This window comes from Gopherus evgoodei, chromosome 11 (genome assembly GCF_007399415.2).
Source record: "Gopherus evgoodei ecotype Sinaloan lineage chromosome 11, rGopEvg1_v1.p, whole genome shotgun sequence".
Classification (NCBI taxonomy): domain Eukaryota; kingdom Metazoa; phylum Chordata; order Testudines; family Testudinidae; genus Gopherus; species Gopherus evgoodei.
Window position 1 is genome coordinate 62,198,206 of NC_044332.1, and position 23,861 is coordinate 62,222,066.

Genomic DNA, 23,861 nt, shown 5'->3' on the forward strand with positions numbered 1-23,861 from the left:
AGTAAGAAGCAAGTTCATGGTTAATCAGGAGACAAAGGATGATTTTATGGTTAAGGCACTGGATTGGGCCCAGTTCCATTCCTGGGTCTGCCACAGACTTTCTTTGTGACCTTGGGCAAGTCACTTTTATGTCTCTTTGCTTCAGTTCCTTAGCTGTAAAATGGAGTTAATTTATACTGGGAATTTCCAAAGAACTTTTAATAAAACATTCCTTCTGCAACATATCTGTTTGGGAAATGACAATGTGAATTACTAGTGGACAATCAAATGTGTATGCAGAAAACACACAGGTTTTATAAAACGGAGGTTTGTAAAGTTTTACTTAATAGGGGCATTGCAAGGATAAAATCTGTGAGGTACTGAGTACTAGATAGGGTGATCAGATAGCAAGTCTGAAAAATTGAGGTGGGGGTTACAGGCGCCCATATAAGACAAAGCCTTGAATGTTGGGACTGTCCCTATAAAATTGGGACATCTAGTCACCCTAATACTAGAGTATGGAGGGCCATATAATTATCCAGAGAGACAGGATCATATAGTACCTCCTTTAGAGACACCTGCATGTGAGGTATGGAACCTCTGCAGTGCTCACGCATCACATCCTTGAAGTCATCCCCTAATGGGAGATTTCAGACATGCAACTTCCCCACATCATGGATCTTCAGGAAGGGAAAATTCCCTCAATCCTATGGCAAGAGATTCTCTCTGTATGTTGTTCTAGACCCCTCTGCCCTGCTGTTTGGCCCCTGTGGTGCCAGTTGAGATGGTGTTTCTTTTACTGGCAGTTCTAGTTGTTCTTTTTGTGTTACTCTGCTGGAAACAGCAGGCCTGGTTGTGGGAGCAGCCCTGTCTCACCTCATGTATTGCTTTCTTCAGGAATCTTTGCTAGACCAGGTAAAGCTCCTTATATAGTAGGGCATAACTTAATAAAGGCCCATGCTGAAGTCTGGCATCTGTACAATGAAACTTACCATCCTAAACAAGGATTAATCTCTATTACCATTTAACTCTGACTAGGCTGAGCCAAGAAACCCTAACAAGCAGGAAGATATTGATGCTGCGAGGCGATATGTGCAGGTACACAGGAGATCTCACCAATACACCCTCTGCTCTTTCTCCCATTTTCCTAATCCCATGGTTACTATGATGCAGAGATCCCTTGACCTGGATTGCTGCCTTGCCATTTTCTAGCAGATTGTTGCAGTGAACCAAGCCTAACATTGAGGGTCTCTATCTTTTTCATGTACCAATAGTTTTAATTGTGTAGAATCTCCTTAAGATTTTTGTCTCACAGGGACACTCATCCTCTTCTTGTAACACCCTGTAGCAGAGAAGTTATACAGTAAGCAGCAGAGAAGAGCCAAAATAGAAATACAGCACCACAGCCTTGTTGTTCTTACTGATAACGTAAGGCACGTCCCTGCATCTCTGTTTGCTCATTCATTTAAAGTTGCCGGTAAATGGTTTGGCACAAATTTTGCCGTTGGCTAGTAGAATATTAGTTCAGATTCTTGCATGTCATTCAGTTAGAGATGTGTTATTTAACCCCTCAACCCCTTTCTTGTTTCCTTGGCTTAGTTTTATGGTGGTTGGTTTGCTCGTCCCATTTTCAAAAACGGGGATTACAATGAAGTGATGAAAACGAGGATATGGGAGCGCAGCCTGGCCCAAGGGCTGAGCACATCACGGTAAGCGCCTGGTAACAAGACATGAGCAAATACGGTAACTTCCACCTTGTAAAATTCCACTGTCTTGCTAAGGGTGTGTGTGTGGGCTAGTAAATATTCATGATTATTTCAAAGCTGGGGTGAAATTTGCAGTGACCCTAACTCCTGAGGTATTATGTTACAGTGGTTAAAACAATGGCCTCGTTGTAACTCAGGTGCAGTGCCAGTAAAAATCAGCAGACAAACTACCTTCTGAGTGTCATATTTATTATGAAAGGATGGGGAGGATAACGAATTGGGATTCAGCGTTATGATGATAAACCGTATGAATCACTTCCCCTTGAAAATAAACCTGGTTAGGCCAAGGAACATTCTCTAGCCTGCTTAGTTCTGCAGTGGTGGGATCCCAGCAGTGCCTCCTAATCTGTCGTGACTCACATCTTCTCTACTATACAGTCCAGCAGTTACCTAGCAGTGGTTTAAAACCTTAACTCTAGCAATAACATTATCGTTTGTTTGCTGTCCAAGATGTGAAGAATGCCCCTAACAACCTATAACCCCTCTTTGTCATATGACTGCAGTGGTGCTAACTGGCCACTCTACCTGGAATGGTCCCTTAGGATATATGCTAGCTACTTATGCTAAACAATCTGCTCTATCTTGCATTTAGCTGTGGTCAGGGCCGGCTTTAGACTGATTAGCCTGATTCCCCTGAATTGGGCCCCGCACCTGAGAGGGCCCCGCGCTGGCGCCTTTTTAATTTTTATTCACCCGATGGCACTCCGGGTCTTCAGCGGCGGGTCCTTCACTCGCTCGTATCTTCGGTGGTGGGTCCTTGAATGCTGCCAAAGACCTGGAGTGAGTGAAGGACCCGCTACCGAAGTGCCACCGAAGACTCGAAGCGCCGCCGGGTGAGTACAAATTGGGCCCTGCACTTGCTGAAGCTGGCCCTGGCTGTGGTGCTCCGAATACCTTTCCCAGACCTGAAGAAGAGCTCTGTATGGCTCGAAAGCTTGTCTCTCTCGCCAACAGATGATATTAATTTACCCATCTTGTCTCCTTTAAGGAGGAAAGCTTTGTCAGGGTCAGTCCCTTCCCGCTTGCACCAATTCACTGGTGTAGCTCAATCCATTTTTCAAGACCACCAAATAAACTTGTATAAAAAAGTGCTCACTGTCTGTACACAGGATTAAGTCTGACCTGTTTTGTGTAGAATATTTTACCTACTTGATTTCTGACCTATGTAAATTCAATCTGTTAATCTTGTAAATGAGCAAATGGAGAGGATTTGGGATATATTAATTTATTATCTTAATTAAATACCTGTATAGGAATTGCTGTATTCCCCTAGAAAGTTCTCTTTTGCTTTTGGGTTTAATGTTAAAACTATTTCTGCACATCTCATTTGCAAACAATGAACTTCTGTAAAATCACTTTCTTCAAGAGTTTCTTTGGGGTAATGGCACAAACAGGCAGTTCACAATTGTACATTGGATGCTCTGCAGTGGAAGACCTAATTCTCCTATACAAATGCATTGAGTGTTGCTTTCAACTGCTCTTAAAAATGGTATGTTATATTGATCAGCTGTGAAAAATTGAAGCCCAGCAACTCAAGAAACTTAATTCAAAGGCACCAGTCTGGCCAGATGGTACATCATTCCATTGTGCTATCACAGCATTATCATGAGATGTTGGGAGCACCATCAAACTTCTGTACTGCAGATCACCTTCCCTTTCACAGAGTCTGGCTATACCCTGACCAAATAGTGAATCGTCTTCACTTTCATAGCATGGTGTAGCGAAACTGGCAGAGCTGTGCTCTTGAGCTGTGCAGTATTTCTGATCATTTAACTCTGAAAAGATAAAGGAATGTTTGATAAAATGTGGTCTTGAAGAAGTTGCTTAGCATGCCCTGGAAAAGGTGTAATTTGGTGACTGGTAGTGCATTAATGCTTGAGTTCTGGTCCCAGCTCGGGAAGGAGTGTGTCCTAATGGTTGGAGCAGGTGGTTGGCTGTCAAAATTCTTGTGTTCAAGTTCCATTTCTGCCACTGTCTCTCTTTGGGCAAGTCTCTCAGTATTCAGGTCAATACAATGGGTATTATGATGCTTACATCAGAGGTTTTTAGGCTGAATAAAATCATGTCCATAAAGCACTTTTCACAATCACAGTGGGCTGCGTAAGTTCAATTATTTCTCATTACTATTGTTAACATTCTAACAGGTATGTAGTTTCTTTAAGGGAATTCTTTTTTTTTTTCTGAAACTTACTTGTTTTTAAAAAGGAAAAGAGATTTGTTTTGTGGTCAATCCTTTAAACATTTCCCAGTAAAAGGAATTTTAGTCTTTCTCTTGTTTTTCCCTTTTAATACAGACTCCCAGAATTTACCGAAAGTGAACAGCAGAGAATTAAAGGCACATTTGATTTCTTTGGTTTCAATCATTATATCACAATATTGGCATACAACTTAAACTATGCTTCTGCCATCTCATCCTACGATGCTGATAGGTAAGACATAAACATAAAGTTATAGTCAAATAACACAGTCAATAATAAAAGTCAGATTGGAGCCTGTGCCAATATGATCAATTTTTAAACATTAAAAATTAACTTGGCAAGCTCTTGGACTTTTAGACACCCAATACTTGGGCTAGTAAAATATTCACTGGGTCAGAAGTTTGGGTACTGTCCAAAATTCAGGGAATAAATGTGATACTTGCTGCCCTTGCGTCACAAGCTTATGACACTGAATTTTTAGCAAGCACAGTTAAGAACAGAACCAGTAATAAAGGAAAATGTGTTTGTCAGAAGTTGATATAAAAATGTGAGTAGACTAAATGGTATCTTTGTATACTCTGGCTTTTGAGATGGTAGACTGGCCTCTAGATACTTAATAGTTGTCTTTTAAATGTGTGTTTGCTGTAAGGGAATTTGTGTACCAACTATAATGTGAAGCTTTAAGGGTGAAACAACTTAAATACTAAGCATACATAAAGCTTATTTTAATATTAAAATAACCATCTGGCCTAGTTTTGTATTTAATAGATTAGCAAATACGGGCTGCTTTTAGCAACTTTTTTGGTTTATAGGAGGGGGAAATACTGGTAATTTTCCTCTCCACATATGGTCCCACATAAATAGTTGTTTTGCCATCAGTGTATGGAGAAAGTTTGTAGATAATTCCCATAACTTCAGTGAGAGTTGGTTATCTACATACATGGAGAGGAAAATGAATTACCAGTATCACCCCTACTATCAGTGAAAATGTTAACCACTGCCTTAAGCTATATCAAACTAACTTGGGAAGATCTCTCAACAAGCAAGCATGAGGATGGGGACACATCACATAGAGGGGAGGGATCTTTAGAGCTCACAAGCATCCTCCACAAATGATTTAAAGGCCTGCTGAAAAAACCTTTCACATTTGTACTCTGTATTTTATGTCTATTTTTTGCTTTTTTTTAGTTTTATCGGTTGTACATAGAAACTGCCTTGAACTCAGTAGCTCTCTGAAACCTGCCCATATCTTTGAAGCTTGAACCCTTCTGTAATTTTAACCAAAACCTATATACACTATGGACTCAAGTCATGTATTGTTTGCATCCCCAAAATTGCCACTGATGCACACGGAATGCAGAATTGAATGTACACACTCTCTTGGAGGTGCTAAAGTATTTAGCTATACATGTTAGAACCTGGGTTATTTTAGGGTTAGAGTTAGTTTTTGACATAGCTTAAGCCAGTGGCTAGGAGGCTCTTTCAAGGTGAACCACATCTTAATAGATTAGTGAGATTCACCTCCCCACACCCAGTCAGATCACACCTCATTCTCAAGGCTACTCCAGCAACTGCTTACCTGAGGAAAAGTAATGCTGGAGGAAAGTTATTTGTGTTACTGTCTTTAATTAAATTTTGTTCTTTGTCCCACCTTTTGCAAGACAATTCTTTTAGGTTTTTATTTCACCCCCATATTCCCCCCCCCTTTTTTTAAAAAACAAAAATCATTTGCTCTGTTCCTCTCTCCCAATCTCCTTTCCTTCTCTGCCCCCGGAGGTTCTCTCAACCTCACTGCTTCCTTTCATTTCTGCTGTCTTGCCAATGCTACCTCAGTCTCCTCTCCTCTTCCTTATATGTGCTACCTGATTTCCCTGATTCCCTGAACATTCTCCTCCGAAGTCTTGTTGATGATCGCCAGCTTCAATCTTATTGCTGCTTCTGTTACTTCAGTTCCAAAGACCCAGAAGTTTGAAGGCTAGAATTTGTCGGGCAGCCATTCATGCGATCTGTTAATATTTCTTGTTCATGAAGTTATCCCAGGCACTTCTATAGAGCATATACTGTTGACTCTGAGACAGTAAGCTCTTCAGGGAAGGAACTGTCTGTCTGTACAGGGCCTAGCACAAAGTCCTGTCTGGAACCTCTAGGCACTGCTGTAATACAAATAAATAATGTACAATTTGATCCTTGGCCTAAGCTGTGGGAGTTGGCAGAATAAGGTGTTTTATCATTGTTACATTCTGATTCTCATCCACAGGGGGTAGCTTCAGTAACAGACCGGAGCTGGCTGGACTCTGGTTCCTTCTGGTTAAAGGTGACCCCCTTTGGCTTCAGAAAGATCCTGAGGTGGATAAAAGAAGAGTATGATAACCCTCCAATTTACGTTACTGAGAATGGGATTTCTGAATGTGGAGACCTAGGCCTCACTGACACTTGGCGAATACACTACTACAAGAGTTACATTAATGAAGCATTAAAAGGTACCGGTTTCTTCTGATCAGAACTAGGCTTTCACATTTTACCAGGAAACTTATAACATAGTGCTTGCTCTTAGTTCAAGTAAGACTGGCATCATGAAGGTTCTTGTCTCTCAGCAGTCCCAGTCTCCTGTGCTGGCAGAGGTCAAATACTAGGGGCCATTGACTCACTGCAGAATTAAGACCAATAACTTCAAGCACTTGCCACCTAATTCTAGACTTTTTTTCTTTGCCCCCGTATGTTGCATCATACTCTGTTTGCCTGTGATGTACCTCATCACAACTGCAGAGAGAGCTCTTCCTGTTGTTCAGGTTTCCCTGATGGAGCACTAAGCATTGCTGTGTCTGAGACCAGCACCACCAACTACACCATGTATCTGCATTACTGCTGCAGTCTACTTAGCCTCCAGGGGTCCTCAGTGAGGCAGACCCTGGTTCAGACTCCCATCTATTGTGACAGTTCGCTTTGCCATTTAGAACTGTTGTTCACAGTAGCTTATGTTTCAACTGTCTGCTCAAAGAATGGTTTGATGAGAATTAAGATCAGTTGTCATGTTGCTATTGAATACCTCATCTGTGTAAACACATACTAGCCTATTGTCAGTACTACCTGCTGTTGTTTAATGTTAGTTACAGCAGCGGGCAACTGGGTGGTGGTGGTGAAGTGGTATTCTTCCAAGCTGTGCCCACTGCAGCATTGCTAACCTAAAGAGATCATAAATCCTGAGATTTTAAAAGACCATATTGTGTTTTTTGATTTGTTAAACTCCTCCTGCCCCTCCCCAGTATTTGTGTGAAAACTAAATCTATTAGGCAAGATGATTTTGGCTCCAGGATTTCTCACCCTAGCATCTGCCTGTCCCCTGTTTTATTCCTCCTGGGGTTCTTCATTCCTCTCTCTCAGGAGTGGGAAGTTGTAGCAGGGTACCCTTGATCCCTTCCCAGAAGGAGGGAAAGTGATCGAGGCACTGTCTAATTGCTCACAGGAGGGAGCAGAACCATGCTGGACTCTTTGTTCCCTCTTCCTTTCCTGTGAGAACAGCGGGCAGAGGGGGAGGAACTCTGCTGGCTTCCACCAGGGTTAATTTTGCAAGGGGAGAAAGAGCTCATCAACTGTGAAAATAGTGTGAGAGTTGGCAATACTGCCTTAGACATGCCCAGATGAGAGTACGGAAGGAAGATCATGCAGCTGTTCAAAATATGATATCTCCTCTTTATTGGGAGATATCACAGGAGCGGTTTATACACTGCAATGTGAAGGCTTTCTTCATAGTCTGAAAGCTTCACTTCTTTTTTAACTGACAGCTTAGATTCTGGAGCACAAGATACCAGCCATCAAAGAGTACAATTCAATCCCTAAATTACACACAAAGTGAATGAAATAAGGATTTCCCTTTAACTGCTAGTTCTGCTCTAGAATTAAGGATGGGTTGAGGTATGAAACCTGGGTGTATAAGGTAACTTAATTCCTCCAACACTATGATCAGATATGCCAAAGCAGTGGGAAAAAAAAATGCAGAATTGGGCTTGGTTTTGGCTTAATTGGCTTGAAGCTTCTTTTTTTGATTGGCTCCTGGCAAGCAGGGGCAATGTGGGGAGAGAGTCAGGGGTGCACAGTGGGCCCACCACAGCCCCAGACGGCATGCCGGAGGGATCTAGTCACAGAGTGTTGGCATTCTTAGGGATTGGCTTGTTTTGAAATAGGACTAGCTTGATTTTTGGCTTGTTGTGAAAGTCAGGGTGCTTATTTACCAAGTGAAGGTTGGCAATGTGCTATGCATATCACTTTGGTAGCATACTGAATTGCCTTCCATATTGACAGATGCCAAGATTAATTTATTTTAAGGTTTGTTATCTATTATGTTTAATACCTACATGATCATGCTTTCACATTTGGTGCATCTCAACAGCTGTTGTACTTGATGGTGTTGATCTCCAAGGCTACACGGCATGGTCTCTGATCGACAACTTGGAATGGGCAACAGGCTTTGCTGAAAAATTTGGTTTGTATTAATCAACTACACTGATCCCACTCTGCCCAGAATTCCCAGAGAATCTTCAAAATATTATTCATCAATCATACTATGTAATGACTTCCCAGACCCAGCAAATGAACCACATTTGTGTCTCCAGCCACAGCCTGAAGGTAACTAACTAGAAATAGAACATAGCCATTAATATTAATGGCTAAGAGCATCCTAATGATTTCTACATTTATGTAATAAAGTACATTACTTTGTAGAATTCCCTACAGCTCCAGCATAATCCATATTAGGGATTCAGTTACAGTAGTTGCTAACTGAGCTATTACTGGTGAATACACTGGGAACTGATGTTTATGTTGAACTACATGGGGCTGCTGCATACACCTTCAAATATTACTTTACATTTATGAATGAAGAAAAACACTTTTTTGCTGCAGATTGAGAATATTGTCAAAACTAGAAATTTCAGTCCACAGAGGAGTTAGGTCCAAAACCTCTAGAATTAGTTGCGCTAACTAACTTAAAGGGTATGTAATACTTGTATGGCACCCTTGGTGTATGTGATGCTGTTCAAAACATAGGGATCTAGCAGTCTTTGGAGAATGTGAGACTCTTTAAATGAAACACTTACTTACTTTCCTATCCAATAGAAAATGATCTCTGCCTAAGCATGGCAGAGTGTGAAGGTGACACTGTGTGCAACAAAGAAACTTCTGAATATTTTTTCTGGTATTTACCTAACTCTCAGAAACCACTTTTGAAAACGTAAAAGCTGTATAATCTAATGATTGGTGCTAGATTAGTATTTTTTTTGCGAGAGAAGGGTGAATTTCCTTTTGAAAGGTTAGTAATTGGTCATTTTAATTTGGACATTTAAGACCAATCTTCCCCCACCTGTTAAACAGTATACTGATTAGCTGCCCTCAAAGAGCTATGAATGAGTAAGGAGAAATCAAATAGGTGTGTACATGAAGTAGTTCATAAAAAGAGGTATTGATGATATTAAATTCTTGTCTTCTCAGGTACTACTACACCAACTGCTAGCACAATGGATTCTGTGCAGAATGTGTCTAGTGGGAAAGGAGAGTTTTTGGGATTCAGTTTAACTTCACTGAATGCAGAAATAGGACTGTATGTTCTATTTGCTTTTGCTCCGATTGGTGTGTTAGGACTTGCCATATTTGTATGAAAAAAGAGCAAGTTATCTAAAAGAGTGGGTGAGTAAACCCTCAGGATAGAGTTAAGTAAAATATACATTTTTGAAGTATGTGCGTACGCAACATAAAGACGTTCTCTTCTTTAAACTCTTAAGGCCCTGACACACAATACCACCTGTACTTGTTAGCTACTGTTGAGAGGTTCTTCCATCTGTTGTTCCTAGCTTACATTAACTTAAATAGTTATAGTATAAGTGCTAATTGGTTAGCTTTTTTTATGTACACCTATTTTTAAATCAAAACTTAAGCATTGGCAAGCTGTTCACCACTTTTGATCTTCTTAAAGAACTTAAATGGGCTCAAGAAGAGATCTCCTTAAGGCAAATGATAGTTGGCACTATAACTGACTAGTACAACATTCCAAAAAGATAATACACATTTAGAAACAACAAAAGCTGTCAGGTAAGATCACTGGTCTTGAGAATCTGTCCCCCTTATCCTGGATGTAAGTCTCTCTTGTTTAGAGGAAGACAGTGCTGCTGTGACATTTGCTAGTGTTAAGCAACACTAGCTACTCCCTCACAAATATAGCATACTTCCTTGTATGCAGCTATTTTGATTTAGCATTATAGCATTTGATCACGTCCAGAAAAGGTCTTCAAAATGAACTCTAAAATTTTACACAGTGTAAATCAAACTGGATATAAAGAGAAGCTCGAACTATTACAAAATTGGAATGCATTCAACAAATTGTCCTGGAATGTCAGCGTTTTCCAAAAAGTTGATTAGACTGATGATGTAATTTACATCTTACTTGCTTGTCTTTAATAGTGTTTAGAAACTTGGCATGTGTAAGATAATGTAAAATTAGAAAGCAGGGACAGACTTTGGTTTGAACAACCATGTGATAACAGAAAAATTAAAATTTTAGATAAAATGAATTAGGGGCTAGTACAAAAACTCAGCAAGACCTCATCACTTGTAGTATTAAGTATAGCAAATATATTTTTTAGATCTATGTAAGTGCTTAACATACGAAACTTGAAGTTTGGTTGATGGAACCAAACACAGAAATTTACCACAAAGTTGGTTGTCTCCTTATTAAACATTCCTTCATTTACAGCTGCAGTTCCTTTCTGTTTTTATTAGAAAAATTAAGCTGTCTAATAGTCTTAAAGCCTGGTTACTAACAGTTCTTGGGCAACAGCATTTTCATCTCTGTCCAAAGTAAAACAAGAGAAGGTAATGCAAATGAATTTGTTTAAGCACAAAAGAGGTAAGTTGTAAAAGAGTTTGTACACAGAAGTTGCTCTGGTTAAACTAAAGGCATGATGATAAGTATCTGCCCAAGTTTCATCAGTTTATCACACTTTTAGCAATTCTTAGGTGTAGACCAGGTTCCTCTTGCATGTAGCTGTTAGTGAGCTACAAAGTGGAGTTCTTGAGTTTGAAGAAAAGCTAAGGTATGGGAGCTATTGTAAAATGCTCTAGGCAAAGGAAATATGTTGTTATGGTTTAGTACCATGAAGACAACAGTCCCTTAGATGTTCCACTTTACCTGGGAAAAAATGGGAGACAGATCTTGTCCCCTTGAACCAACCTAGCACAGTATCCTGGAGTTACTTGCAGCTGCTAGAAGCAAAGAGTAAGTCTTGAAATTCTAGATCAGAGGTCGGCAACCTCTGGTACACAGCTCACCAGGGTGCTGGGCTGGGCCACTTTGTTTACCTGTTGCATCAGCAGGTATGCTGATTGCAGCTCCCACTGGTTCATGGGTGAGGGATGTCCTAGCTGGAGCTGCAATCGGCCGAACCTGTTCTAGATGGTTAAAGCAGCTCCACAGCAAAAAGCCATTGGGAAATAAGGGATGTACTTCACACGATCCACTGGATTAAGTGTAGTTTTCTTTGTTACATGTACATACAAGGAACACTCTGTAACCACTATCCCACAGAGAAATTTTATACAAAACTAGGAACTGCTTGTTAGTTTTTTGAAAAACAGTTTATTGAGTGCTTGGGAATTAAAAACTACAAGGTTTTGCTGGCAGTTACAGAAGCAAGAGAAAATTAAACAAATATCTGATTTGCAACCTACTGCTTCTGACACGCTCAACTTGCTCACTCATTGGCCTACCAAGTACTTCATATTAATGCTGAGTCTTAAGACTGCTGTAGCAAAATAGTCCTAGATTAAAAAAATGCCTTCCAAGATGGCAGTAGGGCTAGTAAATGCTGATAGAAGTTTCTAATTCTTTGAACTTTTATCATATTAAATAGCATAGCACTTCGTACTTCAGTCATGGGATATGAAGTAAATAAAGTATTGTATAATTCAGTCAGTGTAACCCATAAGCCCCACTATCCAGCAGAAATTTTAATTTCATTAAATCAAATGAGAAAAACGATTATTGCCCAGTTACTCAAAATTACATTTGCTGGGTGGAATTTCCATTCCAAGTATTGTTTTCATCTTCTCCATCATCTTGAGTCCTCAATCTGTATATTTTTCCTTCTTTTTTAAAGTCCTCCCCACGCTTTTCCAGTACTCGTTTCCTCACTGCTTGCCTAGACATGAAGAAAATTCAATTAAAGAGCAGTTTCCTTAACAGCTATTGCATTTATATTATCTCTTTTCCTATGCCAGGTCTACTCCTCATTTTGAGGTTTCCTTGACTGGAACCAAGTTGCAATCTACTGCTTTCCTACAGATCATGGAGCTCAATTTAGTTGAAACTATGTGACTTTAGGAGCTATGCAGTTCCTCTATCTGTAATAAATGTCTGACAGGGAGAGAGCCTTTGCAGCTGCTGGGGGTAAGGAGCAAATGAGAATTTCTTCAACTCTCATTAAGATAACTTTCCTGTACAGCCACAGGTTGAGAAGATTTGAGGGCAGTATGGAGAAATGGAGGAGAGACAAGAGACTCAAAGGCAGTCATCTGATAGTCTGGCACTGCAGCACTGCTAACCCTCCCAGACATTTTATTCTTTAAAGCAGTGTTTCTCAAATGCAGCCACCAGGGGCTTTTCTTGTGGCCACAGCCTCCTGGGCTGTGATGGGGGTGCAGGAAAGCAGTTGTCCCTCCCTGGTACTCCTGGACACGCAGCCTTGGTGTTGGTTGCTGGGGCTTCCAGTTCAGCCCTACTCGACACCTGGGGCACAACACTGGTGAGTTCCCCATCTTCCCAAGGATGGCATGGAAGACAGGCTCCAGCCCCAGTTGCCTGTTTTTGCGACTGTCCCCTAGCCGTGGGGCTTCAGGCTCTGCCCCCCCAGCCAGGGCTTGATTTGTCCCTAAACTTGCCAGGGCTGAGTGAGTTTGTTAATATCACTTTTCATAGCAGACTTACTAGCTAGCAATAGATATGCACAAATAACGTCCAAATCATTGTAATTTGTTTTTCCTAAAGGTAATTAAGTATTTTAAGAAAAAGTCTGAGCAGCCAAAACAAGAGTTGGTGGCCACACTCTGAGGCCACCAAATAATTTGGCCTTAGAATCCCTGCTTAAAGCTAGTGACTATAAAAGGCACTTTCCCAGAATGGACTGATTATGCAATAACCATTCTTGCATTAAAGATGTTTAGTACCCTGTTGAACTAGTTCTCAGAGTTCCGGGGTATAATCAAGAGTCTGATTGATGGCTGGGTTTGAGTCATGAATTCCCCCTCTTGCCTCTAAGACTGCCAACTGAAAGACTTCACACATTCTGTAGCTATGGAGAAGGGATGTTTCTCCTTGAAAATAACCACTAGCTGCCAAGCATTAGTGCAGCAAAGGAGACTCACTCATCTGTATGAGTAGAGCTGGGAGAAATTTCAGTCAAATAATAAATTCACCAAAAAATGGTTTTGGGGTGATCAAAACCATTCAGGTTAGCTTGGGTGAATAGTTTCAACTGAATAAAAAATGAGGGGAAAATTTTTACAGAAGTCAGAACAGTTCATTCTGAAATGATTTGAATCATGTTCTTTCAAAACAACATTCAAATATTTCCCTTGACCCAAATGAAATTTTCATGTTAAAAAGAAAAATCAAAGTATTGGCTCAGCTCTGCCTCAAAGTACCTCTCAACCATTACTAGGGAAATACTATCCCTCTTTTACAGATAGAATTGAAGCACAAAATTGATTAAGTATCAGAGGGGTTGCTGTGTTAGTCTGTATCCACAAAAACAACAAGGAGTCTGGTAGCACCTTAAAGACTACCAGATTTATTTGGGCATAAGCTTTTGTGGTAAGTGGGTTTTTTACCCAGGAAAGTTTATGCCCAAATAAATCTGTTAGGCTTTACGGTACCACTGGACTCAAGACAGATTAAGAGACTTGTCCAAGATCACATAAGAAATAGGTGGCTAAGCCAAGAACTGAATCCAAGTTCCAGTTTCCGATGCACTACACTAGATCATCTTTCCTACCTCGTGGGCCAGCAGCAAAGATGTTAACATATATGCAGTTTCAGTCCTTTTTTTTTTTTAAACTACAAATTAGAAATGGAACACGAATCAGATCCGCTTACCTGCTTGGCTCCACAGTGCTAGATGGTAAAGGATTTGAATGTTCTTGTTGATGTCCTGCTCTTGCTGTAGGTTGCGAGGGGGGAGGGCTGGTAAATAAGAAGTTGCTAATAAACTTCCAGCCAGCTATGAGTGGATAAAGTATTGTGCCCAATAATTTCCAAAGATTTCCACCTGATGCCTGTACTACTGAAGTAGTAGGTCTTCCCGCCTATTCAAGAACAAAGGAAGTTAAGACATTTTTGAAGAGCAACAGATTTCACAGGATATTTGACATATCACTGGTTGAAAAGCAGCTCAATGCATATATGTAGACACCCAAATATTTCAGTTTGTCTCACATCTCCAATTCCATCACACTGACATAATGTGTGCTGGGAGCGAGTTCTGGGCACTGACCACACAAATGGGCAGCTGGCAGCTTAATAACTTTGTTTTATAAGTGGCTGAAAAATATTAATAAATAGTTTATTCAATTCTTTCTGCACTAGATCAGGTCTACCAGAGACTGAGGAGAGCTCCCATAAAGGGTTGGCTTAGTGACTATGGGAGCAGAGCAGGGAAGCAAGAAGGCAGCCTGGTCACTGGAGCCAGTATATGCAGCAACATGCTCATGCTTTGGCATTTCACTACCAGTGCTGTATGGTGGGGATTTTGCTCATCCTTGGTGTTTAAAAATAATGCTAATTTATTTTTAAATGCTAGCCTGTGTCTAGGACTCCATGAACATACACTTAGCATTACAAGATGGCTATTTGTTAACTAGGGGAAGACAAAGAAAAGGCAAAGGTGAAAGTCGAAAATCCAAACGAGTCTGTTTTAGCAGCTTCTAACTATTAAACATATTTACTTTCAAGTTTCCTAAATCCTGAGGAATTTAAATCTCCCTTACAAGTACAAATCTCTATACAGTCTTAAATACAGAGTTGTAACTGATGCCACTAATCACCAGCATACCATGAGGAGAGTCATCTTTCCAAACAGACAAAAAAATCTTGATAAAAATGTATTAAAGAATTACACTAATTGTCTAGGACTGGTAATGTAAAGTAGACATTTAAGTCTAAACTGTACCTGTAATGAAAGATACAATATTGTACTTATTTGTGAACTGAACAGAAATATACACTTACCGGCAACAATACTATTGAAGCACTTGGTGCAAGCTCTAGGTCCAGTAATTTCTTTCCATAATCTTCTTTGGTAAACTCCCTTCTGGGAAACATTGTAGCCAATGAAAAGTTACCATAAGTGTTGCCAACAGTCTGTAAGAATGCAACATATTAACATAGGTCATCTCTTCATACTTTGAATGTAAGTTATTTGCCCCTTCCAATATGCTTTCCTATAACAACCCCACTGTTCTATTTCAAAATATGGGAAAACTTCACATAGGAAAAGTGCAAGAGTTTTACATATTTGATTTTGTCTCTCGTCAGTCACATCCTTCATTGGGTAAAATGAGTATTCTCCCAAAAAATAATTAATGCTGCTCTATTAGACAAACAGTAGCAATCAGATCCCTGAATGTATACAACAGGAAGGGAAAATGGAGGCCCTAGACTGGTGGTCAGAAAAGCAGACAACTATGTGCCAGCTGTGAACCTGTTTAAATTCAACCTCTGGCAGCCTTTAAAGTCCATCTCAGCAGTAAGAGGGACTGTAGCACACAATTTTGAGCCCAACATCAAAAAATTCCAGTTTCTAAAAACAGTGATGAGTGTGTCAGCTGTTATAGATAATTTTAAGTGTTCTAGGATTACCTTTTCTGTAACTTTTAAAAATAAAGGAAACATTAAATTTACCTGTGCAGCAAACTGCCTCGCTTCTTCCAAGGGGGCTTCAGAAGGAAACTGATTAGTAAAGGAAGATCCATCTGGGAGGCGGAACTGAATTCTCGCTATAGCACTGTGGGAGACATTTCACTTTTAGTCAGTGCACATAAGAATTTCAGGCAAGTGTCTTTTAGTATTCAAATATAGAAAAGAATGGTTACACTTCCCTAAGTTAAAGTCAGACAGATTGTCAGTATGGAGCCACAGGACTGAAGGCTGGAATGCTCTGGAAAATAGTAGCCAATGGATCACACATACAGTCCTCATAGAAATGAGCTTTAGGCACAAGGCTGTACAAAGAGCCAAGAGTGCCAAACCCTCCCCCTGCTCACTTTCTTCTACTTATTTTGATTCCAAAATAGGGATGGAGGATTGGGAGTGTAGATTTGTGTGAACAGTCTACTCAAAGAGAAGGGTATTTACAATACAGTGTTGTCCACATGCATTCTGTTGTTGGTACATGGTCCAGAGATCAGATTCTTTTGGACAGCAGTGTTTGCTGAGGTAGCACCTGCCCCCTAGAGGTCTTTGTACTTCAGACCCAAGGGCATGAAGAGCAGGGATAGGCCCAACCATCCCTCAATTCTTTTGCCAATAGAGAATCTCAGGGGAGCAGGATTCTGTCATAATGGGGAAAGGGGAGGGGTCATGGAATCCATGTGGACAAAACACATCTTGAAGAACCTGCAGGGTAGGTAACCATTCTTTGAGTGAGTGTCTTATGTGGATTGTTGACTAACAAGCAGTTGTCTGTTTGCTTGGAGGTGTTATAGTAGAATTCCTCCTTAAAGCATGACTAAGAGGAAAACCGTGCCAAAGCAGGCATCCAATCTGGAAGCCTCTACCAAAGAGTAGGGTCTTGTAAATGTGTGAACTGAGCTCCATATAGCTGCCCTAGATTTGAAAACTAGAGACCCTCGTCAAACATTACAGCTCAGGCAACTACTGTAGCTAGATGTATCTACCCTGGCCAACTCGTAACATTCTAATACAGATGGATATCCTTTTAGGTAATATGAAACTATTGCCTGACCCATAGCCCTCTCTACAAAGCAATAGTTTAAACGTACTTCTATATGATTTTGTCCTGTCAACATAAAAGGACAAGAGCTTCCCTCAAGGCTGAGTGGGGCTTATGGAAGAAAACTGGGAGATGAATGAACTGGTTTACATGGAGCAACTGTGGACAACAACTTGAGATGAGGTCTGAAAATGACCCTGTCCTTATGAAACACGATGTGGGGGGACCCGCCCTGAGGGCCTGAATCTCCCATACTCTGTGAGCAGATGAAATGACTACTAAAAAAAGGCAGTCTGCATAGATAAGTGATAACAGAACAGGTTGCTATGGGGAGATCCATCAACACTGCTAATAATTTAATATATTCAAGCATAATACTGAGGGAGTGGGCTCTGGAAGTGGTGGAAAAAACACGAACAAAGTTCCTCCTTAAGGAACATTACTACTGTAAACTGGAGGGGAAAAGTGATAGCAGGGTGATGTACCAAATGGCCCTAACATAGAGCTGATCGAAAGTCCAGCTTGCTTCAGAGCTAGAAGACAGTCCAATATTGCTGAAATGGCTGTTGTCAAGGTAGAGCTTCTATCACTTCAAGCTGAACCAGCACTACAAAAGTGGAAAATCCTAGTATAGATGCAAAAGATACTGCTGGGCTTCTAATTCTCAGAAGTAAATATAACAGACATTTTCACAAAATTCTGGTAAGTCCTCTGCACTTTTACATACTGATGAGAAAGACTGATAGATAAGCACAGTCAAGCTGCAAGATAAAATCCACTCCTTTTAACCTGAATCTATGATAGGCAGTAAAATCATAGAGCTCAGGGCCCTAACCAGCACAAACTAGATGTCCATAGAAATAATACAAAAGTGAAATAGGTGATGTAAGAAAACAAACTTGCGCCTAATAATAAAGGAAAGCCACATGTCTGTGTGTACATCAAGTTGAAAAAATGAAAAACAGACAAGATTCTCTAACTTAATGCACAAGGAAAAAAGTTGATAATTCTGAGTAAGATTTCTGTTTATTCCTGATCATATTATTTATCATTCTGAGAGACTCCATGAATAATGTGCTTCAAGCAGATAACTAGAAATCACACATTTTTTGAAAGAATCAACAAGTTTACCTTACATCAACAACATTTAATCATTCCAGCATAGTGTCATCTAGTAGATTAGGCTCTGGTAAAAAAGTGTCTACTTCAGAGCTAAGGCTAGTAGTTTCCTCACCTCCCGCCTCAAAAATACACACTGATATACTGGCGCACTGCTCACCTTCTTTCCTTCTGAGAGGCTTCCCTTCTAGCTTCTGCTTCAGCGTGCTTAGCTTGCTGAGCTGCAGCTTTTGCAGCTTCTGCTTCTTCCTTTGTCTTTGCAAAGCGAGCTGCTCTTTCAGCACGATCCTTTAATGCGACAAACACAAATTTGTTAACTTGTGCTGTAAATTGTGTGTTAATACCCGTTCAGACAGAGTAACTGATACAATCTGCAATTAAAAATTTGCTCTTGCCAAGAGCCAAGGAAGGGAGAAAAAGAGGCCAACCCAGTCATGTTGCAGACACTGCAGAAAAGAAACACTTCTCCTCTCTTAACTGTTCAGCTCGTATCTTGTTATTTGATACGTTATTCATTCTACTGAATACTGGAATTCAAGCTTGTTCAAATTTTTCTAAAACGAAATTTTAGTATAACACTAATGTAAGACCTAATTTCTAATCACAGGACTCTTCAGAAGTTTAATGATGAAGTTTGAGAATCACCTAGAACAGTGGTTCCTCTTCGAGTGCTTGCTCATATCCATTCCAGTTAGGTGTGCACGTGCCGCGTGCATGTTCGTCAGAAGATTTTTACCCTAGCAACACTCGGTGGGCAGGCAGGGCGCCCCCTGGAGTGGCGCCGCTATGGTGCCGGATATATACCCTTGCTGGCCCAACCGCCCCTCAGTTCCTTCTTACCGCCCGTGTTGGTCGTTGGAACAGTGGAGCGTGGCTTAGCTGATCTCCACCTCCCTAGCTATTCGCTCGTTTCTAATCGTTATTGTGTATATAGTTCGATATTCTATATTTCTAGTTAGTTTTCTAGTTTTATTAGTTTTTTGTAGTAGTTATTGTATATAGTTAAGAGGGATAGGGGATTAGCCCTTCCTCTCACTCGGTACCGGGGCCCATGCCCGGTTCATCGGGCTTCAAACCGTGCTCGGCCTGTCATAGGCCGATGCCCACAGGAGACCCTCACGACTCCTGTCTCAAGTGCTTCAGCGAATCCCACCTCGCAGACAAGTGCCGCATCTGCAAGGCTTTCAAGCCCCAGACGAAAAAGAAGCGGGACATTCGTCTAAAGCAACTCTTGATGGAGGCAGCTCTAACTCCTCCATCTTCGGCATCGACTGTGGCACCGGGGACAAGTGCCTCCTTCGCACCGGAGTGCATGGGTACAGTGAAGGCTCCTCGACATCAGCCTTCACTGGCCCAAGCTCCTGCCTGGCACCTCCTTCTCCTCCTCTGTTGCTTCCAACTGATGCGTCCCCAACGTATATCTAAAATTCTTATTATTAATCCCTAAGTGCATGACCTTGCACTTTCCACTATTGTATTTCATCCTATTACTATTACTCCAGTTTACAAGGTGGTCCAGATCTTCCTGAATAATATCCCTGTCCTTCTCCGTGTTAGCAATACCCCCCAGCTTTGTGTCATCTGCAAACTTTATTAGCACATTCCCGCTCTTTGTGCCAAGGTCAGTAATAAAAAGGTTAAATAAGATCGGTCCCGAAACCGATCCTTGAGGGACTCCACTATTAACCTCCTTCCAGCCTGACAGTTCACCCTTCAATACGACCCGCTGGAGTCTCCCCTTTAACCAGTTCCTTATCCACCTTACAACTTTCATATTCATCCCCATCTCTTCCAATTTAACTAACAGTTCCCCATGTGGAACCGTGTCAAACGCCTTACTGAAATCGAGGTAAATTAGATCTACCGCATTTCCTTTATCTAAATAATCCGTCACCTTCTCAAAGAAGGAGATCAGATTGGTTTGGCACGATCTACCTTTAGTAAATCCATGTTGCAATTCGTCCCAATTACCATTGACCTCTATGTCCTTAACTACTTTCTCCCTTAAAATTTTTTCCAAGACCTTACATACTACAGACGTCAAGCTAACAGGCCTATAATTACCCGGATCACTTTTATTCCCTTTCTTAAAAATAGGAACTACGTTAGCAATTCTCCAGTCGTACGGCACAACCCCTGAGTTTATCGATTGCTTAAAAATTCTCGCTAACGGGATCGCAATTTCACGCGCCAGTTCCTTTAATATCCTCGGATGGAGATTGTCCGGGCCCTCCGATTTTGTCCCATTAAGCTGTTCAAGTTTGGCCTCTACCTCAGTCGCGGTAATATCCACCTCCATATCCACATTCCCGCTTATCATCCCTCCATCATCGCTAAACTCCTCACTAGTCTTATTAAAAACTGAGGCAAAGTACTTATTTAGATATTGGGCCATGCCTAAGTTATCCTTAACCTCCATTCCATCCTCAGTGTATAGCGGCCTCACTTCTTCTTTCTTTGTTTTCTTCTTATTTATGTGGCTGTAGAACCTTTTACTATTGGTTTTGATTCCCTTTGCAAGGTCCAGTTCAATGCGGCTTTTAGCCTTCCTCACTTTATCCCTACATGTTCTGACCTCACCAAGGTAGCTTCCCTTGCTAATCCCGCCTTTCTTCCACTCCCTGTAAGCTTTCTGCTTTTTCCTAATCCCCTCTCTGAGTTGCTTGCTCATCCAGCTTGGCCTACAACTCCTGCCCATGGTTTTTTTCCCCTTTCTTGGAATGCAGGCTTCCAACAATTTCCGCAGCTGCGACTTAAAGTAATTCCAGGCCTCCTCCGCATTTAAATCCACAAGTTCCTCCATCCAATCCATTTCCCTAACTAATTTCCTTAACTCTTTAAAATTAGCCCTCGAGAAGTCGAAAACCCTAATCCCAGATCTACATTTGTTTATCCTTCCATCTAGTTTGAAATGAATCAGCTCATGATCACTCGAACCAAGGTTGTCCCCTACCACCATTTCTTCTACGAGGTCCTCACTGCTCACCAAAACCAAATCTAAAATGGCATCCCCTCTCATAGGTACTTCAACTACTTGATGAAGAAATCCATCCACTATCACATCCAGAAAAATCTGACCTCTATTATTCTTGCAAGCACTCATCCTCCAGTCTATATCCGGGAAATTGAAGTCTCCCATAATCACACATTTCCCCTTTGTGTTTACTTCATTAAAGACATTAAAGAGGTCTCTATCCATATCCAAATCAGATCCCGGTGGTCTATAGCACACCCCAAGCACTATCTCAGGGGAAGCTCTAGTTGCTTTTTTACCCAATATGATTTTTGCCCAGACAGACTCTGTCTTATCCATTCCATCACTTCTTATTTCATTACAGTTAATCTCATCATTGATGTACAAGGCTATTCCACCACCTTTGCCTTTCTTCCTGTCTTTTCTAAACAGCACATAGCCTTCAATACCTGTACTCCAGTCATGAGTACTATTCCACCAGGTTTCTATTATCCCTATAATATCCGGTTTCACTTCCTGCACCAGTAGCTCCAGTTCCTCCATCTTGTTACCTAGGCTCCTCGCATTAGTGTACAGACATTTTAATTTTTGGCGTTTGGTGTCAGTGACATTCTTTCCCCCGTCGTGCACAGACCTTCTACCACCAGCATCACCCGTTAATCTGGTTTTTACTCCACTATTCCTCCTTGGATCAATTCTTTGGTCCACAAGGGTATCCCCTCTCACTTTGTTTACTTCCCTCTCCAGATTATATTCCGGCGTGGAGATCTCCTGAACATCTCCCAACCATCTCCCCCAACTTCCTAGTTTAAAGCTCTCTTGATGAGGTCGGCGAGCCTCCATCCTAAAATTCTATTTCCCTCCTTACTTAGATGAAGTCCATCCTGAGCGAACAGTTGTCTATCCGTAAACGCTTCCCAATGACCGTACATCCCAAAGCCCTCCTTATAACACCAATGCCTGAGCCATCTGTTGATCGCCATAATCTTGTCACTCCTTCGTCGCCCTGCTCTAGGAACCGGCAGAATCCCACTGAAGATCACCTGAGCTTCGATTTCTTTGAGCGTCTTCCCCAGTCTGGCATAGTCCTCCTTGATACAGTCCAGCGAGTAACTAGCCGTATCATTCGTTCCCACATGAAGGACAATCAACGGATTCTTTCCCGCTCCCGCTAGGATCCTATTCAGCCTCAGGTCCACATCCTGTATCTTAGCCCCTGGCAGACAGCACACCCTTCTGTTCTCCAATCAGGTCTAGTTACAGGCCTGTCTATTCTTCTCAGTAAAGAGTCTCCAATCACGTAGACTTGCCTTTTCCTGGCGACAGTGTGATTCTCCGGTCTATCCCCCACACCAGCTGGCTGCAAGTCCTCTCGATTTGTATTTGCCCTTACAATCCTCCTAGGGCTCATACTTGGTGTCGCCTCCATTGACTCCTCCCCTCCTTCTGCAGGACTAGCTGCTCGTCTCTTTTTCCTTGCCCTCTCTCCTTCAGCAGCCTGCTGTGCTCCATCTTCATTTTCCAACTCAGCAAACCTGTTCCTGAGTTCTATTTCTCCATCGCTGGCCCGTCTTTTCCTCTGCCTGGTTCTCCTAGTCACATGCTTCCACCGTCCACTTTCCTCACCCAGCAGCCCCTCCTCAGAGTTCTTTGGTCCTGCTTCTATCCGCTCGTCTGAGCTTATCCCCTGTGCCTCATCATGTCTGTGTTCCATCATCTGCTCAAACCCCCTTCTAAACTCAGCCAGAGTTTCCACCTGCAACTCCAGTCCCCTTACTTTTTCCTCCAGCAGCTCTATCAGGCGGCACTTCATGCAGACGAAACTCCTTTCAGGTGCCCCCTCCAGGACCATGTACATGCCACAGCTACCGCATCCAGTCATCCTCAGTGTGTCTCTACCTGCTGCCTCTGCCTCAATCATACCCGTCCAACTCTGTGCCTGGCAATCCACACCTCACACCATACCACAGGCCACCAACAAGCACTGGGCTGCTGGCAGACCCCTGCCCCTTCCCTTGTCTGACTTCCTGGTTTCTCTGCCTTGGTCTCCCCTGTAACCTCCCCCTGGAAACTCCCCTGTTAGCAGCTCTGTTTGCTGGCTCCTGTGCCGCTGCCTGAGTACCTGGCTCCTTATATAGGACCCCTAATCAGGTAAGCCCTGCCCCCAACTCAGGGCTCAGCCTCGCTCCCAGCACACGGCCCCTAGCAGCCTGCACGCACGCACGCACGCACACACACACACTCCACAATACAATCCACAAACTACAAAAACCTGCTCCTCGACCAGAACTCCCACTGAAACTCCCCTGTTAGCAGCTCTGTTTGCTGGCTCCTGTGCCACTGCAGCTGTCTGTGATGTCTTCCCATACCTCGAAGACTGGCTTATTCGAGGGACCTCCGAGGCACAAGTCACCAGTTCTGTGAGTATCATCACAGACCTATTCACGTGTCTATGCCTGATAATCAATTTGGAAAAATCCACTCTGGTGCCTACACAGAGGATAGAGTTCATCAGGGCCACGCTGGACTCCAATCTTGCAACGGCCAGTTTGCCTCTACTTCGTTTTCAGGCTATAGTCTCCCTTGTACAAAGACTTCAAAGCTTCCCGAAAACCTCTGCCCGCACTTGCCTTGGCTTCCTCGGTCACATGGCTGCATGCAGATTCGTCACAAAGCACGCCAGACTGAGCATGCGTCCCCTTCAAACTTGGCTTGCCTCAGCCTATCGTCCGGGCAGAGACGCCATAGACATCACACTCACAATTCCACCGAGCATTCTAGGCTCCCTCCACTGGTGGCTGACGCCATCCCTGGTGTGTGCAGGTCTGCTGTT

At 42.0% G+C, this 23,861-nt stretch overlaps 1 protein-coding gene across 4 annotated transcripts in view; it reads right to left on the minus strand.

The window, feature by feature from the left end:
• Positions 1-11,547: 11,547 nt before the first annotated feature.
• Positions 11,548-23,861, minus strand: part of UBXN4 (UBX domain protein 4) — a 37,760-nt gene continuing 25,446 nt past the window's right edge. For all 4 annotated transcript variants that reach the window (XM_030580297.1, XM_030580296.1, XM_030580298.1 and 1 more), the window contains 5 exons: positions 18,215-18,342; positions 15,885-15,987; positions 15,213-15,344; positions 14,082-14,290; positions 11,548-12,129 (listed from right to left, as the gene is read on the minus strand). In XM_030580297.1, the coding sequence (XP_030436157.1) occupies positions 11,991-12,129; positions 14,082-14,290; positions 15,213-15,344; positions 15,885-15,987; positions 18,215-18,342 (711 nt within the window). In that variant the 3' untranslated portion in view covers positions 11,548-11,990. The remainder of the gene's footprint in view (positions 12,130-14,081; positions 14,291-15,212; positions 15,345-15,884; positions 15,988-18,214; positions 18,343-23,861) is intronic.